Source organism: Juglans regia, chromosome 16 (assembly GCF_001411555.2).
Source record: "Juglans regia cultivar Chandler chromosome 16, Walnut 2.0, whole genome shotgun sequence".
NCBI classification, from domain to species: domain Eukaryota; kingdom Viridiplantae; phylum Streptophyta; class Magnoliopsida; order Fagales; family Juglandaceae; genus Juglans; species Juglans regia.
Window position 1 is genome coordinate 3,047,243 of NC_049916.1, and position 18,977 is coordinate 3,066,219.

The window sequence follows — 18,977 nt, forward strand, 5'->3', positions numbered from 1 at the left end:
GGAATATTAATCCGTCTTTTTTTAAACAATACTCTCTTTTCCCCTTTTCCTTACTGTTGGAATTTTCCGTTTTGATGTAGGATCTGCTACACTATAACATTTGTATTTCGCTCTAAATTTCGGCCTGTTTCTGCCAATTCTAGATTACATCTCGGACTGTTTTAACTTTTAATAGCAACTTTGTAATTTTCTTGAATTTGGATTACATTTTTGTAAATTTCAAATCTATATGACATTAATGTAATTTTAAAATCTAAAGAGAAATGCTTTGGGACCTGAATTTGTGTCCCGAATGCTGGTTTTTTTTTTTTTTTTTTTTTTTTTAATTTAGTGATTAAGGAATTGTTTTTTAATGATGTGAATTTTTTTATTTTTTTAAAAAATATTTATGATGATTAAAAAAATACATGAAATAAAAGAAATAAAAAATAAAAAAATACTTTTTGCCTTTTTGGTGGTTTCTCGGGCTACATCTCTCTGGAGATGTAGCACTACTCAAATTTAAAATAGATTTATATAATTTAATTATTTTTGTAACTTTAAAGGATCGGACTGCGAGATTCTCTCTTGATAATGCCATTTGACCTTTTTATTTTTATATTTTTAATACATTTTTTTTATATCCTTAAACATTAAAAAATAAAAATTTAAAACATCATTAAAAAATATTTCTTTAATCATTAAGAAAAAAAAAATTAAATTGAAAAAATGTCTCGGGACCATCTCTCATTGGCCCCAGCATTTTTCCAACTTTAAATATGTCCTCTCTCTCTCTCTCTCTCTCTAAATCTCATTATTTTTAATAATCTTTGAACTTTTTATTTTTTTTTGTCTCAATTCAAGTTGTGATTTTCTTAATATTATCTTTTGTCACCAATATTTTTACTTTTTTTTTTTTAAATATTTTCTAGGTATACTCAATTTAGAAATCTTCAATTCTTATATATATATATATATATAATTCGAAAATGATACTCCAGAACGTGTCAGTATTAAAATATTTTGTTTTAGCACTTAAACCAGATTGATCACTAAAACGGAATTTAAAACATTAGTCGGGATTATGACTTTATCCATTTTTTTCTCGAAAATTGTTGCATCCCATTGCTTTTATACCTGGTATATGCGGATAAAACTTGCTACAGATACTGTATTGAATACTACTCAATCTCTGGGCAAAAACCCTCTGAGCCAAAACCTAAAAAATCTCCTCATCTCCATCTCAATGGGGGTGGAGTTTCGGCTCCACCCACCCTCCTCCCGTTCGGCTCATCCCATAATTGTCCATTGTTTTTCTCATTTTTGGTTTATTTTCTGACCATAGCATGGAGATGCGCCAATATATTGTTTTTTGGCCACCCACAACCGCAACCCATTATTAAGCCATAGTCATACCCTAAACAAAGAACCGGTGTTTAGATCATCCAAAGGATGTTGAGGCAAAGAGATTCTTAAACACGAATTCAACAAGCGACAAATAGAAGACTTTCAAATTGCCGATCCTTTGGATGGCAGAAGATTGTAAAAGAGAGCGACATGTACGCCTCACATGCAACATCATTGGGGTTAGCGGCCTCAGATCTCTTAGATCCGTCCAACCGCTTCTCTTCAAGAGTGGCGCATGTCCTACATGCGCCTCCACAGCCACTGACGCTAGTCTACTGGTGATTTGATCCATCTTCCGCTTGTTATTTTCTTTTGTTCTCTCTTCTCCTAACCAATGATTAAGAGAAAGAGGTAGTGAAAATCTCATTTAGGCAATCTAGACCAACAAAATGCAGCACACAACAATCCATTGTGACTTCTAGCTGTAGTATTGTAGTCTGTTTATTGGATTATATCAAAATTGCTTCAGGCAGCTCCCTTTTGTGGAAAATGGGTGGGGGCCAAGTTATTGGCTTTAGATCTTTTTTTTTTCTTTTTTTTTCTTGTTGTATTAGCTGGTTTGAGATGAATATTGGGGCCTCCCACTCTGTTTACTCTTGTATCTTATAATTGCTTGCTTAGAAAAAAAATACTAACTTATCTCTCATTGTATACGATATCTTCTAGACCCTCCAAAATGTCCGTGGAAAGCTGTCAAGAATATACAAAAATGTTAATTTTACTGTACACTATCTTGTTAGATGGACCACATCCTACAATACTAGAGAAAGCCCCACTATGGAAAAGGGTGCAGGAACCAAGCACAAGATTTTCCCACTCTACATCTCTAGAAACAGCAAATTGGATATAGCAAGAATTGGTGCGAGAAGTAAATAATGAAGAGGGAAGTTAATTACCTGCTCAAAACCAAGCACAAGACTTGCCAACTCTACATCCAAAAAACAAAAAAAAAAAAAAAAACCTGACCAGAACAATGGCATTATCTGCATCCAAAAAGTGGAGGCAGGGCTAGAGGCATAAAAAGGATCTTGCCACATTTCATATTAAGTATAAATTAATATCAGCCATTCACTCTATCTTCTGAAAATGTTAGAAATCTAAGGTCTAGACAAAGAGTTGGATGATAAGCATGGATTTTGGCAAAGCATTTCAGCTATATGCAGTAACAGGTAAAAGATAATCTCCAAGTCCAAGCAGCTATGTCTACCTTTCTCTTGCGTTTTTTCTTTATTCCTTCTACTCTTGCTGGACTTTCATTAACCTCTGTCCTAACTTCACAGACACAGTTTTTCGATTTTCATTGGAATTTGAAATAGCTATAACAAAATTGCAGCAAAAGCACAGTGAAAAGGCTGATGCATTCACCAAAGAAAATGATAGGAGCAACTGAACATTCATCGGCACGCCACCTATCATATTATCTCTAAGAACAGATTCTCATAAAACTCACCTCCTCTGAGACAGATTGGCTGAGAGGTGGTTCAGTCAAAACTGGATTGTCCTGATTCAAGAGATTACCTTCTGTAAGAGATGCACCTGAATACCATCTTCCACATTGATTTTGTTTATCATATTGGTATGGTGTTACGCCAAAATCTCTATGCTATACAAATTTCTGTCTTCTCTTTCCATTAGAACTTTAGATTTTCCTATCTGCAACCCAAAGCTATGCAAGAAAATCCCTATTCAAAACAGCCACCTTTCTCGAAAAACTGTTACCCCACCCCCACAAAGCAACTAATTGCCACAAAGATGTTGCCGGTAGATATCCACTTTGAGATTGCAAGCAATGAAGGACTTGAAACTTCTCACTCGTAAAAGCACCATTTTGATTGATATTTGTAGTGTGATACAATGTCACAGTAGTTCAGCAGTGGCATTGGCAACCGGCTAGAATAAGCCACTATGGTTTGCTTTTTAGAGATCTATGAAAATAGGTTCGGTCCCAAGAAAATACAGTACGATCGTCAGGTAGTTGGTAGGCGATTGATTAGGGAAATAATATAAATTGGAGTCATACCACATTTTGGAGGACAGGACATTTCCGTGTATCAAAATGCCAAGTAAAAAGCACAAACTGTCTCATTTTCTATAAGGAATAGATTTAGATAACAGTTTATCAGATTGTGTTATTGGCAAATCCAAGAACTAATGGATGAATCTATTAATAGTTTAGTTTAAATTTAACAATTTTCTTTTTACTCAAAACACATACAGCTTAAGAAAATAACACTTCAAATGAAACGATGTTGCTGATGCCAGATTGAAGAAAGTCCCATTTTCCCCAGCAAGTAAAGAAGACCAACATCCTTATTTTATCATAGCAACGAAGGCAATTCACCAACTGACGTTTCTTCATGCTCAAACAAGTTCTTGAGCATTATTATTCTTCTGAGGGAACTGAGGTTCTCCAATGGCTATCCCTCCCTGCTCACCTTGCTTAGGATTGTCGGATGGGATATCACCTTGGTTTGCAGAAATTAAGATGAAATAGATAATACCAAGAATCGAACTCACAAGGGACAGAACAGCACCAGCAGCAAAGACTCCATGTCTCACTACAGGGCAAGAATATACAATGTAGTTTCCAGAGTACGTGGTTTCTATATCATGTTTATTGCTAACCGCAGCAGCAGCCAACAATATAGTAAAACCAATGACAAACGTGATCCTGCTCGAGTTTGAAACATACTAATCAATTAAGAAACCAATGCGCAAATGAATATGTAATGGGCAAGAGCTAATTATAAACATAAACTCTACACAAAAGGGGTGGATACAATCCCACATACTGGACTCTCCCCACTACCAAAATTAATCTGCTTATAAATCTGTCTGTAACACAACATCATTTGATACTGTCACAGTTATATAGAAAAAAGAGTCATTCTATTCACAAACTGGTGTTAAAAAATAGGAGGATCAGTGCTAGGTGAAACTTCTCTGTAACCGTGTTCATAAAAATCACGTCCTAGCCCACTTTTATACTATGAAAGGAGGGATTGCTGGGTCAAAATGAGAAAGGAGTACTGCGAGTTGGAAATGTCTTAGGGCACACTTGATGCATCTATTTCTTCTACTGTATAATTGAGGCTTTGAGATATTTTCATTTATGGGCAGTTAGTGCACGAAACTTACCAGGCAAAAAAACAGAGAAAACGCGCTACGGTAGAGGTAGACTTAGAAGGATGAGTACTTCCGTGGCAACAGCCACACCGAGTTGCAAACGTTATAATTAGTCGAGCTATCAAAAGAGCCAGTGCTGCAGTTGAAGCAAGAGTAATGGCTGGACTCGAAGGGTATAAACATTGATATTGTGTAATCTCAACTTGAGAACCCTGTTGAAAATAAACATATATATATATATATATATATATATATTATATACACATATGATAAGACTCGATCAGGCAATCATATATATAATTGTGCATGATTGTGTATGTGTTTGTACTGGGGCTTCTTGTTGAAGCGTGCTGGAGGCATGCTATGCACTTTGCATAATGATAGAACTAACAACTATATTCCAATATCATTTTCCTCTGCACTTTTTGTATAAATAAGTTGGAAATTAGAGATTATATAACTTAATTTGTTGTGTTGGGCTTATCTTCTGCAATTCTTTCTCTGCAGGTTGGTTTATGATGTTTCTCTGCAGATTATATAACTTAAGTAGAGAATAGGATACTCTACATTTCAACTCAGATATATAGAAACATATATAAGATATTTCGATCATTTCTCTTGTCAATTTAATCCATGTTCGAGTTTAAATGAACAAAATACTCAAATGTTTTTTCACTCCAGGAATACTATCAATTTCAAATGAAAATGAATAGGAATACGTAAAATATGTGTATGTATGTATGTCTAACTTTTGCTTACCTTAATTCTTTTCAACTCTGCAACAAAAGCAGTAGCAGCTGATAGTAGCCCCAGAAGTCCTACGACAATGCATATCAGAACAACCTTTTTCTCCGTCATATCTCTGATCGATCTCTTTGTTTGAGGAGAGGATTAGCGTAATTTGATCAAGTACTACTGACGTTGAATTGAGTTATGGAGTTATGATGTTGAAAATCAAAGGGCGCGCGCATATATAAATGCAATGCATGTTCTATTTTAAGGTTTATGATCAACTATGTCAGCAATACTTTAATGCACGTTGTTTCCTCAGCTGGCCTGCCTGAAAATTGGGAGAGTAATGTTGTGAAGCCTTGTTTCATTAATTAATTTCACTTTTCTCTAGCGATAATATAATCACTGTCTATACGACATGTTTTTCATATCTGTATGACAGCTCCTTTCTTATATTTTCTCAGATGTATTTCTTAATCAAATATTATACATTCATTTCGATTACAGTACCACTTGCCTAATTATATTATATATATATATATATATATATGCATTAGACTTTATATGAAGTTGTTTCATATTATATGAAGACTTCAGATAATATACGTTTTCGTTTTTATAATTGGTGCTGTAGCTTGTTATGTAGAAGAGTACGTTGTTGCTTAGTAATTACTATATTGTTGGCCTTTGTTAATTGTTTGATTACTATGTAAAGTTGCATTGTATGGTTACCGTATATATATATATATATATATATATATTTATGCTATTGTTAGCTAATTAATTACAATGTACATTGACCCGTCAAGTACCTTACTTTCGGGACCTATGTCGTTTGCCTTTCTCGTTTTCTACAATGTTGACACCTGTAGTACTGTGTACTCTGTTTGGTGGGAACTCAGGTTGTCCATTACTATTTCTATTTCTCTAAGTTGGCGACATATTTTACATGAAAAATTTTATTCATCATCTTTACATGAAGTATAATATATACTTTCGTAAAAGTATAATATAGGCCATCCCGATCCGGACAGCCTATATTACATGTTGTTAGTTACTATGCTGTTGGCCTTTCTCGTTTTCTACATTGTTGGTACCTATTTTGTATCAAATTATATTAATACATAGATTTAGTGGTGTATATTATATTAATATGTTTTCATTACAAGAAAAATTAGCATTTATGATCAATTATTTACCAAGAGAATGACTATTTGCTAGTAGTTGGAAGATTATATATAGTATTATCTTTTTCCAATATTAATTATTTCATGTGTTTGTTTGTGATCACTGATTTTTGTCTTCTACATAGATATTCTTAATGAAATTACTGTTATATTGTTTTGAAGAGAAAAACTAATGTTTAGACCTCAAACATGAGGAAGTGATCAACAAGTGTGTGATACAATCTATGAGATGTTAAAAAATTATTCAGATCTTAATTCATTACCTTTGTTGAGGACAACCGGCCTTCCACAATTCCACTTACTTTTAAGTTTTAGGAGTGGTTTGGATTCATAGATGAGTTGAGATAGTTTGTGAATAATAAAATAAAAGTTGAATTGTTTAAAGCTTCTTAAACAAATAATAAAATCAACTTTTATAATCTAACGTACTATATCAAGTCAGGTAAGTGTGCGAGTTTATTTTTACAAAATAATTTTGTGGCCGATGAAGCATTTTTCATTTTATTTGTAAGTTTGAAGACAAAGGCCGGTCGGAGAAGGGACGTCCTAGGTCAATCACTCGTGGAAATGTGATAAAAATGTCAGAGAAGACTAAAGAGATCTACTTATTATAGATAAGAGTCAATCTAGATCGAATAAGGGAGAAATTAAATAGACTGGTGTCAAAGTCTATACTGCAATCTTTATAATTTACTGCACGATAGAAAATGGAGAATATATATATATATATTTATATATATATATATAACTCTATTCTAAACCATCTACATTTCCGTGATATAATTAATTTGATTTAAAAGAGGTATGGTATTGTAGAGATCTTAGAATAACATTTCTCGAAAAGCAAGAAAATGAATATTCCTTTTATAGTTGTTTTGTTGGTATTTTTTAATTTGGTTGGTGACAATATATTTTAATCATCATCTCTTTTGATTCTCTTAATGCATGCTTTAAAAGTTTGTCACTGTAAGTTAAAAAAAGAACTATAAACTAATGATTATTGTTTCCACTCAAATGAAGTACTTGGTGAGGTTTTCAAATAATAATGTACAAAAGTAAAAAGAATAAAGAGGCCGGACCAAAAGGCATATATATATATATATATATATATATATATATAGATAGATAGACTGCTTCTTTATAACAAATACAACTTAAGATCAAACCATCTTCACTGAAAGAAAATTTTACAGATTTTGCCGATATTGCTGACAAATTAACCGCAAAATGATGTGACTGAAGAAACCCCTCATTTTCCCATTGAGCCAAAGATCAATATTGAAATCCTTATTTGATGAAAGGAACACATGAATTAATTAACCAGCTGGTGCATGGTGTTTGGACATGCATGAAATTACTCATGATCATGGGCCAACAGGCTCTAATTGAGTACTCTTTGGTGGGAACTGAGGTTGTCCCATTGCTATTGCTGTCTCTCCTTGGCCTCCTTGATAAGTAGCAGAAGGATTTCCGGACGGATTGTTCATGATGTTACTGTTGTTTGACGAAATTAGGGTGAGATAATAGTTAATGCCAAGAATCACAGTCACAATGGACAAAATGGCACCTCCTGCAAAGACTCCAGGTTTCACTACATAGCAAGAGTTATAGCCAGAGTAGTACGAGCTTTCTCCATCATGTTCATTATTAAGTGCAGCACCAGCCAGCAACAAAATAAACCCAGCCACAAATGTGATCCTGCATGCTCGATCGAATTTGAAACTCAAGGTAAATAATTCATGCTACAGATAAATAAGGGAATTAATGGAGATCGTGTGATTGAAAAAACATGCAACGTCCAGGCACTAATTCTTTGCAACAGTGTTTATAAAAATTACCTGGCCGGCTTTTATGCGTAAATATTTAGTAACAGGCCAATCGATAATCAAACTGGAACCAAAGAGTTTTATCCGGAACCTCATATCATGTATGAAAACTTACCAGGAAAAAACACAGAATACCACATGTTTTGTGGACGTAGCGTTAGAAGGATGAGGGCTTTTTTTGCAACAGCCACACCCGGCTGAAAAATTTATAATTATTTGAGCTATCAAAAGAGCCACTGCTGCAACCAAACCAAGAGCCATAGCTGGACTCGAAGGGTATACACACCCAGAAAAACGAGTAATTCGAACCTGAGACGCCTGTGAAAATAAGCTATTAGCTAGTAAGATCTAACCATATCATGAATTATATATGCAGCATGCATGCATGATGCATGTGTTGGAATGGAGTTTGCGCCGATGCGTCGATCGAGTTCTAAGAGAGAGACAACTTTGGCAATATTTGTATGTCATATCATATAAAAGAAAGATATTACAACCACAAACAAATCACATTAAAGTAATTCTGGTCTCAAACTGTCATTGTTTCTTATGATGTGTTAGATTTACTTTATAATAAAAATAGTTTTATAATCTAAACATATCAGTACATCAAGTCACGTCATCAATTTAATTATAAATTTAATTTATGAATTTTTTTCATGACTAAAGTATTTTTCCATATAAAATATCGAATATATTATTGATATGGAAGTATGCATGATTAATATTAGCTATAATTGACTTTTAACTTTTTTTTTTGGAACTGTTCTGATTCCACAATAATTGGCCTGTTTATTTCTACTCACGAAAGCAAAAATAAAATAAGGAATTAATGTTGGAATATCAAGGACACAAACTAGCTAGCTAGCTAGCTAGGAAATCATCAGCTTTAGTACTACTTAAATTTCCAAACACTTGCATATGACTGTTCGAATGATTTCCTAAGACTTGATCTGCATCTCTTTTATCTCTCTTTAAATGGTTGTTACCATCAGTATGTTTTTTATAATTAGCTGAAGTACTTACGTTGTCAGCCCCCTTTCTAACAGCTTTAGTTCGTCAAGTGATTGTTGCAGACACAACATGCCTGGTGCTGCATGGCCCCGTTATCTTGATTTGAACTAATCTTCTTGTTCACGTGTACTAAGGCTAGCTAGCAATTACCTGGTCACCAATATCATTGAGAGGGTCCTAAGCATATCCCTAATCATATTTCTTATACATATTATAGCTAGCTGGTTCGCTATTTCTAGAATCATGAGACTTATGTACGTAACAAGTTAGCTAGCTAGCTAGCTAGGGGATATCCGCCTGGGTAGGTAATGTTAATGTATAAGCAAAACCAGCAGCAAACTTTTGTGTTTACGTACCTTAACTCTAGTAACCTCTGCAGCAAAACCAGCAGCAAACGATACTATCCCCAAGAATCCCACCACAGTGACGATACTGCATTTCACCACAGCCTTTGTCTCCGTCATCACTGATCTGATCTTTTGAAATTGGAAATACTTGGGATTCTTTGTTTGAAAAGATCAGGTCTAGCAGTAAGGTTGGTCAAAACTACATGAGCAGTATGAGTTGAGCTGTGGATTAATTATGAGGTCCAAAATGATCGAAGAGGTCTGTCGACTTATATACAATGGTGAGGCCGATCAGCGAGGAGGAAATTATTTCATGAATTGTCGTGAAAGCACGTTCTATTTATTTATTTTAAAGGTTTATCACTTCTATCAACAATTAATACTTAAATTCTATTTAAGCATTTAGCCTGAAAAGTCGGAGAAGATTGTTGTCATGAGACCATGTTCTTTTTAAGGTTTATCAATTATATTATCATGACAGCTCGTTTTCTTACAAACTTTTCAACAATCTCTTTTATCTTATTTTTCTGCAACAAATTAAAGTAAAATATTTTGAATTAAAAAAGAAAAAAAAACCAGTTTTGATTAGGTTTTTTTCTACATTAATGGTGGAATTAATTTGTCGTTTCTACATTGTCAATACCTTCTTTGTGTTGACCTTTGTTGATGATTAAGCATAATATTGTTGAGCAATGCTACATACAATTTTTATTTAGAGACTGCATTACAACTCTAGTTAATTTTATCTTTAAATTTTTATTAAAATTAATTACAATAATATCCTTATTAAAATAATATATTTTTTTTTTATTTAATGAAGGGTTTGCACATGCAATCCCTATTTGAGGACTGCAAATAGAATTTCTCAATATTGTTGCATGCATGATCATAAGTTTAATAGTCTATAATATTTTATTATATACTTTCCATTTATAATAGAGTGGTGCTACTCTGCCGCACATATCTGCCCACTGCAAGTTATCGCTAGGCCAAAATCAGCTTTTAATTTTTTTTTTCATTTTAAAATATTTTTAAAAAATATAAAAAAAAAAATATCAATATATTAATATATTAATAGTCACTTTCTTAACTATTAAGTAAAGAAAAAAAATTGAGGTGTCAAAATGAGATGTTAAAGTAGATTATGAAACCTAAGACCAATAAAAGTTAAAACTAAACGAGCCAGCTTGTTTCTCATATCTAAATATTAAATAAAATCAATATTAACTATTATATTATTGTTTTTATTTAAAATTTATTTTACTCTCAAAAGCGGTAAGATCGAACAAAGGAAAAAAAAAAAAAAATCAAAGAAATAAGAGTACCCAGCTTTCCATGATATCTTTCACTTAAAAAAAAAAAAAAAAAAAAGAATTCAAAGAAAAATCGTAACCCACCTGGTGTTTTAAGGATAAAAAGGAAACGAACGTATCAAAGAGAAAATGTCTTTACGTTGGGAATATTTGGTCAACTAGTATTGTCAATGGATGAAAAAAAATGTTTTATGTGATAATCCTCTCGTTAGTTTTTTTATTGGAAGATGTATTTAGATGTTAAATTAAGTTGAGTTGAGATGATAAAATATTATTAGAATATTATTTTTTAATATTATTATTATTATTTTAGAATTTAAAAAAGTTGAATTTTATGTTTATTATATTTTATGTTAAAAATTAAAAAAATTGTAATAATAAATTGAGATGAATTGAACTGAGTTTGATAGCTAAACATACCACTATCCGAATTATTAATTTCTTGATCACTACAATAAAAATGGCTTTAATTTGCAGCATTGGAAATCGTCGCAAACAGTACTAAATGTGCCATCTATTCATTTTGAGCGGTGATACTCAAAATAGTACGTATCAAAAATTCTAGAGCTTTACTATACAACCTCCATCACATTCCACACTCTACACTTTTTTTTAAATTTATTCTTTTTAAATTATTTCAAATTTTTTATTCATTATTCATATAATAAATATTTAATAAAAGAAAAAAATAATAAAAATTAAAAATAATGTAGAGTGTGGAGGTTGTGTGAATAGTAGGAGGTTGAGTAGATTTTTTGAAAAATCTATCCCATCGCTTCAGACTTGGTTGTAAATACATTTAATTTTGCAACGATTTAAAGTCACCGCAAATGGTAAGATGTTCTGCCGTAAAATGCCATGACAAACTGTTATTCACGTTGTCTTCGCAATTCCTATTTGCTACGAATTTGTTGTCGCAAATATGTACTTACGGCGACCAAATATAGTTTTGCGGCGATATTTGTTGATGCAAATAAGTATTAGTGACCAGAAAATATTTTCGACGTGTAAATATCATCGGAAATAGTGTGCTACAAAATAAAAAATAATAATATTGAAACAAAATACATAAAAAAAAGGATTACACATCTTACATTATATTATAATCTATAAAACAATTAAACAAAATACTTACTTTATATTCTACACAATTACATTATATTACAATGTATAAAGCATGCAATTACATTATAATATTATTCATAAAAACACTCATTATTGACTTCATAAATAACAAAAAACAAATACTGAAAAAATTCATGCGCCTAACTCATCTCATAAAACCGGTTGTACAAGAGAGGATTGCTCATTGCTTATAAACATGTCCAAGACTTTGTCTACAGCCAATGTGAGATTATTTCTCAACACCCTCCTTCACGTGCATGCCAGTATTTTTTCTAATCCTTGTCACGGGGTAAGTATTGCGGGCTCCCATTCGTCCTGTGGCAGGCTCTGATACCATGAAGAAATTTATGAGCCTAACTTATCTCATAAAACCAGTTGTATAAGAGAAGATTGCTCATTGCTTATAAACATGCCCAAGACTTTGTCCATAATCAATGTGAAATTATTTCTTAACAAATACTGCTTAAGAGAGGTGTCATGAAGTGAGGTTTGTAAATTAGTAAGCATCTTCTTCCTTCTTCCTGTATATACTGTTATATTTAAAAAAAAATGGTTGAAGGGCATTATAAACTTTCTTTTTCTCAGCAAGAAAGATTATGAATCATTCATTCCAATGGTCATTTCCATCATTCAGAATCCAAAATCAACTATTCAATCAAATGATATCGAGTATGTTTACCATCTCTTCTCGAAAAACTCAAATCAAAATTTAATTGTAACAGAATACATGTAGCATGCCAGATTTGGAAAATTATTACAACCATGGACCACAAAAGCATATTTCTTACCTTTAAATGATCCTAACAAATTCATATGGAAATATATATACTGCGTTGTATATGAACGTATATATACGGCCTAAGAAAACCCACTACTGAAAAACAATTAGTTAAAAGATCTTGCTGATGCCAGCCAAGATAGTGAGATCGAAGAAAACATCACTTCCCGCAGTGAGCCAACAAGATCATCCATTTCAAGACTCATTGCAGCATATTGTACTCTGATGATAGGAGACCACGATTCAACAAATGCTGTTTGAACATCAAACTACCAATCACGTAAATTGTCGTCTGATATAAGTGTCTTCGTGTACAAAAACAGGTTCTTGAGTGCTCTGTGGTGGGAACTGAGGCTGTCCCATAGCTATCCCTCCTTGGTTAGGAACTGAAGAATTGCCCCATGGGTTGTTACCGTTCTTTGCCGATGTTAAGGTCAGATAATAGATAATACCAAGAATCACACTTGCAAGGGACAACAAAGAACCTCCAGCAAAGACTCCAGGTTTCACAACATAGCAATAGTAGTTTCCAAAGTACATAACTTCACTATGTCGATTATTGAGTGCAGCACCAGTCAGCAACAAAAGAAAGGCTATGACAAATGCAAACCTGCTCGAGAGTGAAATAGAAAAGTTCAACTGAAGCCAAAAACACTCCCAACTCTCACCCCATGGTGTGGATGGGATGAAGAAGAAAAGAAAACAGCAGTGCAGAGTGGAAATGCTCTTCCTGTGTGCTATATTATCAGCAGGACTATATTCTCCATTATAAGATTGTCAAAGACAGGGAACCATATACAAGCACCCTATTTCATGTAGAGAAACTATTCTGTAATTGGGAATCAACAAAATGAAATAAGTAATTCTAGAGGGTATTGAACTTCGGGTATAGGGAATGCTGTTATTATCACTGTGGTAGCACCAAAGGGGATAAGCCTGAGAAAGTTAAAAGAAAAAAAAATCGTAGCTTTTTAAGTCAATCTGTTAATCTTCAGGGTGCTCTTCACCAAGTCCAAGTTTTGGGATCTGGAAAGGGGAAAAAAACTACGGAGTCATTTCCTTATACCTCTATATTAATGGGTTGGTCATGAAAGGAGCACGTACGAGATGAAGGGCACCCAAACTTGCTTAAGGTAGAAAAAATACAGATGACAGTAAACAAGGTCTTACATTTACAAGACCTATGGCCAAAGTATGGATTCAGCAAGTGAAAAAAATAACAAAAAAAAAAAAAACCCATTAAGTGGGGAGCAACAATCCCTATGTTAGAAGGAAGTATTACAACTGGAAAAACAGTATATATATATATATATATATATATATAAATAAATGTCCCGACAGGGACAGCTCCAAGTTAATGAGAAACCAGAATATTGGTATCTTGTCAAATTGGAAATTTGATGGAAGTGGAAAATATACTTTCGACATTCTAACTAACACACGTTTTGCCATGCGCATCCCAAAATACCAAAACTAATACATTGCGCCCTCCAACCATAAAACAGTTATAATATGTGCTCTTCATTAATCCAACTATCAAAATTCTGCTTTTTCACCTATTTTCATCTACCTTAACAGCCAGGGTTGGATGGCGGTGCTATTTGGTAGTTGGTGGTAGTTGGAGGGTGCAATGGATTAATTTTGGTAGTTTGGGGAACACATTGCAAAAACAAGTGTTAGCTAGAGGGTGGCACGTATAGTTTCCCCTTTGATTGATAGTATAGTTGAAGCCATTAAGATATAGTCATTTACTACAAAAAAGTTAAATGAAATAGTGTTGCTCAGGGAAAAAAAAAATAGAAACAGTCTCACACCAGTCTGGTTTTATATTTTTTCAAAAGCCAGGTCCTCTATTGAAGAATGCCCTTTAATTTCAACACAAAGGATCCTCATCAATTAAAATTTCACATGGGATAAAACTAAGAAAATCAAACTGGAATGATTACATACAAAAACAAAAAACCAATCAAACAGGAATAACTCTTGCTAGCATTTTGTGCTGAGAACTTACCAGGAAAAAACAAAGCAGACCAATGCTACTCTCCAATTAGAGTCAGAAGGATGAGGACTTTTTTGGCAACAAATACACCCAGTAGAGACGTTTATAATTATTTGAGCTATCATAAGAGCCAGTGCTGCAGTTAACCCAAGCGCCATGGCCGGACTCTGAGGGTATATACATTCAGAAGGTGAAGGAGACTGAACCTGAGAACCCTGTGGATAAAAGTACTGTAACATTTCTGCATTGCTTCCATCATAAAACCGAAGGCCACTATTGTAAAGAATAATAGTTCTTATGCATAAACAATCTGAACCCAATATAGGAGGCAGTTGCTGCAGTATGCATCTCAATTTCATAGATGTGGAAAGGATTTCTATTGGCGTAATTCTTTCAATTGTGGAGTGCTATGGGGTGGATGATTTACTGACCGGTGTCAAATCTCAGGGATCTGGTGATGGCTGCTGCAAGTAATCAAGTGTAGTACATTTATAAACGCATCTATAAATCCTAGCTACAGTTTGAAAGGTTTGTTGAATTAAGTTCTTAAGCTCCTCAAACAGCTTTCATTCCTAGTAGATAGAGTGCAGAAAATGTGTTGCTTACTCAAAAGATTGTAAAGAACTACTATCATATAGATGGATATACAGTCAGATCCACCATTAAAATGGAATTTATGGAAAGCTTAGGACGCTGTGTTAAACAGAATGGTCATTGGTTCTGGCCTCTAGCAAGATCCGAAGAATTGATGTTGATTTAAATGACACACCATGAAGTCAGACTAGACAAGATGAGGTGGGTATTTCATTCCTTTGGTTACTGAAGTATATCTGCACCCGACTTGGGAGGTAGTCTGAGCTAAATTTCCAATCATCCATCGATGATAACTTCTTCAGTTTGCAAAAGCTATCCCTAATCATGCATTTATTAGCTGTTAAGATGTACTTACAACTAGGGATAGATCGGCAAACTGGGGCTACACTGGAGACATTTCACGCATTTTTTGCATGAGCAATTTGGAAGCTATAGATCATCTGTATTTTAACGAGCACTGGAATTGGCTTCTTCAAAAGCCAATGCATCTTCAAAATTTAAAGAAATATAGATAAAATGATCTACATTGGCTTCTTCAAAAAGTAAAAACTTGAACTATGAGCTACAGTAATTTTTAGTATATCTTCAAATTTGAAGATGTACTATTCATCTTTAAAAGTAATATTTTATTGTAAAAATTACCTTACCCCAATTGTTTTGCTTTTCAGTTTTCATTTCCAACGGTTTTCACTTTCCCCGAACGCCCTTTACTTTTATTTTTTTGTTCAGTTTTGAAATATGTGAAGGAAGAAACATTATTATCAATTAACATATAGTTAGTGTAATTGCAAAATATGAAAAGAAAATTAAAAATATTATTATTAAAAAAATAATATTATATTATCATTTTGACTAATCCAATGTGGGGTTCTGGCTAGAAAGGTTTTGGATTTATGAAAAACATGTATTTTTTTATCAAATTTTGAATATGAATTTGATGAAGCCAATACTAATGCTCTTATATGTATAAAGTATTACTGTCTTGTAAATGCACTTTCACAAAGGGAGTTCGAAAAGAGGTGCTAAAGGGAATGTTTGATTAGAAATATGTTGGAAGCTGGGAAGATGAGCTTGATTGGGCGGTTAACTAGTTAAAAGGAAAGGGCTTTAAGAGTACAGTGTGTAAGATTGTTTGGGTAGCCATCATCAATCGTCTATTTGATTAGAAGGAAATGCAAGAATTCACAATGGGAAAGTCAAAAGTGAAACCGACTAGCTGCAGTGATGGATGTGAGATGTAGATTGCCTATTAGCAAGAGAATTAGGTGCTTTGTAGCATTTGGAGGATTAATTCCTTCTCTATCTTTTATGCAGGTAAGCTTTGATATTGATAGTTGAGGTGCGACCGGCGTGTAACACAAAGATGCCAGATAATTTGTACTACTGGAGCAGGTTTACATGTGATTTTTAAGTTGGTTAAATGAATATTTTACCCAAAAAGAAAAGATTTAACGAATTAGAGCTGTAACTCTCATATTCTCCAGTCTCCACCATTAAAGTTCCTCCTCAGTAGCGTAAGTTTACTGGAAGAGGAAAGTTTTTTCTCCTGTTCTTTTCACATTTCCTCAGGTTTCCCAGAAATCAATCAGAGGGCTAGGGCCATATAAGATAAAGAAGAAGCAACAAAACGAAGATCATAAATGAATCCATTAAAGGATAACCCCAATAAAAAGCAAGCAAACACACGCGCACACACACACACCATATATAGTCTTTTTGTTTACCTTAATCCTTGTAGCCTCTGCACCAAAACCAGTAGCAGCTGATAGTAGACCCAAGAATCCCACAACACCGCACATCAATACAGTCTTTCTCTCCATCATCTCTCTCTCTCTCTCTCTCACCTCTTCTTAAAAGTATTCTCGCCTCTTTATTTGAGAGCTAGCGTAAAGTTGGTGTAGTACCTTTGTGATATTATGATGTCTAATATTATGGCCAACAAAGAAACGTCTGAGATCACGAGGGCAGCAATATTTGAAAAACAGTGAGTTGGCTTCAATGGTATTATGGTAATACGGCTAAAATGGTGAAGAAGGTATATAGGGGACGAGGCCTGCAATAACTTTAATCTTAAGTTGTCTTCGTTACTTTACTATTATATTTAATATTTTATCACTATTTTTTATTATTATTTACTATTATTTAATTTTTTTTTATCTTTCACTACTATTTACAGATCATCTGAGATTACCTTACCATCCAAACATAATCTAAACTCTTAACACTGGGTGAGTTTGGATATACAAATTTCTTGATCTCATCTCATCTCGTTATTAAACATTTCTCAGAATTTCATATAAAAATATAATGATTAATTTAATTTTTTTAAATTTTAAAATAAAAATAATACTAAAAAATTATATCTAATAATATTTTATTCAACTACTATTTAAAATAGAATCGGGATATTTTACTGCCTAGAGTAGCCCGCTCAAATTGATTGCTTGTTACTTTTTAATTTTTTTTCTTCATTTTTTTTCACATTTTTAATATATTTAAATATTTTAAAAAAATAAAAATATCTCAATACATTTAAAATTATTTTCTTAATCACTAACTAAAAAAAAAAAATTATCAAACGGTCAAATTAACTAGTACAATTGGAAGATAAAGCAGTTTTTTTCTTTAAAATATTTCATTTTATCTCCTCTAAACTTTCTATCTAAAGTCTAAACCCAACCTGAAATTCTGAGGATCGGGAGCAATGTTGTAAACGAAACGTTTTATTGTCATAACGTTAAAGAGTTTAGGCTCAATTGTAATACACTTTCTGGCAACCAAAACGAATAGGGAAAATGTTTTGTGTATTTAAGAAAAAAATCACATATCAATTATTGATATGTTGAAAATTATAAAATTTAAATTTTAAATAAAACAGAAAAAAATAAATCTTACAAATAAAATTATAAATATATATAACACTAATAAAAAAATAGAATACCCAGATTATCTCAAAATAAATTATTATATACAAGTCAGTGTACAGGATACACTTTCATATGATTATATCATAATTTGATTTATAAAAAAAATTAAAATTAAAATTCTTTTATAAATTGTAACTAAATGCTTTTATTCAATTTTCGTTTAGGTTTTTAATAGCGTAATGTCACTTGGCACTAATTTCATATGTGAAATAATATAGAGTACATGTAACACCAAACTGCAACATTAACAACTATATTTAAAAATTATTGTAAAATATAGTTTTAAAAATAAAAAGAATTATTATGAAACTCATTTTTTTTAATTTTTTTTTTAAAAAACAACAAACTAAAAAAAAAAAACTAATCATGAGAAAATAATTTAATAAATTATAAAACTGTAATCTTTTATTTTCCCGAACATCAGTATCGTCACAGAAAATATCCAAGGATTCCACGTGTTTTTCTCAAAAAGGTAGAGAAATATTTTAACAATAAAAAATTATATAAAAAAAATTATAAATTGATATGATATGTCAGATTATAAAATAAATTTAATGTATTACATCAAATCACATCAATTTGTAAGTTTATTTTTATTTGAACTAATCTTTATAGATATAACA

At 32.6% G+C, this 18,977-nt stretch overlaps 3 protein-coding genes across 3 annotated transcripts; all 3 read right to left on the reverse strand.

Annotated features, from left to right (window-relative positions):
* Positions 1–3,489: 3,489 nt before the first annotated feature.
* On the reverse strand, positions 3,490–5,664 carry LOC109012526. The gene is made up of 3 exons (XM_035686334.1): positions 5,272–5,664; positions 4,525–4,724; positions 3,490–4,057 (listed from the first exon to the last, which is right to left on the reverse strand). The coding sequence occupies exons 1-3, from the start codon at positions 5,368–5,370 to the stop codon at positions 3,748–3,750; spliced, it is 609 nt and encodes a 202-aa protein (XP_035542227.1). The 5' UTR covers positions 5,371–5,664; the 3' UTR covers positions 3,490–3,747.
* Positions 5,665–7,795: 2,131 nt separating this feature from the next.
* Positions 7,796–9,735, reverse strand: LOC109012525. Its single transcript, XM_018994228.1, has 4 exons — positions 9,628–9,735; positions 8,451–8,575; positions 8,270–8,348; positions 7,796–8,173 (listed from the first exon to the last, which is right to left on the reverse strand). The coding sequence occupies exons 1-4, from the start codon at positions 9,733–9,735 to the stop codon at positions 7,796–7,798; spliced, it is 690 nt and encodes a 229-aa protein (XP_018849773.1).
* A 2,993-nt stretch (positions 9,736–12,728) lies between these two features.
* LOC109012473 (protein MODIFYING WALL LIGNIN-1-like) lies at positions 12,729–17,354 on the reverse strand. The gene is made up of 3 exons (XM_018994133.2): positions 17,152–17,354; positions 14,846–15,048; positions 12,729–13,444 (listed from the first exon to the last, which is right to left on the reverse strand). Exons 1-3 carry the CDS (start codon positions 17,248–17,250, stop codon positions 13,111–13,113), a joined length of 636 nt encoding a protein of 211 aa, XP_018849678.1. The 5' UTR covers positions 17,251–17,354; the 3' UTR covers positions 12,729–13,110.
* Positions 17,355–18,977: the final 1,623 nt, after the last annotated feature.

What these genes read in the sequence shown, in the direction of transcription:
- LOC109012526 (XM_035686334.1), bottom strand. Translation starts at nt 5,370, where the DNA reads ATGACGGAGAAAAAGGTTGTTCTGATATGCATTGTCGTAGGACTTCTG. An exon ending in CAGAGTTGAAAAGAATTAAG is followed by an intron (nt 4,725 to 5,271) that starts GTAAGCAAAAGT and finishes TATTTTCAACAG; the next exon opens with GGTTCTCAAGTTGAGATTAC. An exon ending in TTTCTCTGTTTTTTTGCCTG is followed by an intron (nt 4,058 to 4,524) that starts GTAAGTTTCGTG and finishes AAACTCGAGCAG; the next exon opens with GATCACGTTTGTCATTGGTT.
- LOC109012525 (XM_018994228.1), bottom strand. Translation starts at nt 9,735, where the DNA reads ATGACGGAGACAAAGGCTGTGGTGAAATGCAGTATCGTCACTGTGGTG. An exon ending in CAGAGGTTACTAGAGTTAAG is followed by an intron (nt 8,576 to 9,627) that starts GTACGTAAACAC and finishes TTATTTTCACAG; the next exon opens with GCGTCTCAGGTTCGAATTAC. An exon ending in TACGCATAAAAGCCGGCCAG is followed by an intron (nt 8,174 to 8,269) that starts GTAATTTTTATA and finishes ATTTATCTGTAG; the next exon opens with CATGAATTATTTACCTTGAG.
- LOC109012473 (XM_018994133.2), bottom strand. Translation starts at nt 17,250, where the DNA reads ATGATGGAGAGAAAGACTGTATTGATGTGCGGTGTTGTGGGATTCTTG. An exon ending in CAGAGGCTACAAGGATTAAG is followed by an intron (nt 15,049 to 17,151) that starts GTAAACAAAAAG and finishes TTTTATCCACAG; the next exon opens with GGTTCTCAGGTTCAGTCTCC. An exon ending in GTCTGCTTTGTTTTTTCCTG is followed by an intron (nt 13,445 to 14,845) that starts GTAAGTTCTCAG and finishes ACTCTCGAGCAG; the next exon opens with GTTTGCATTTGTCATAGCCT.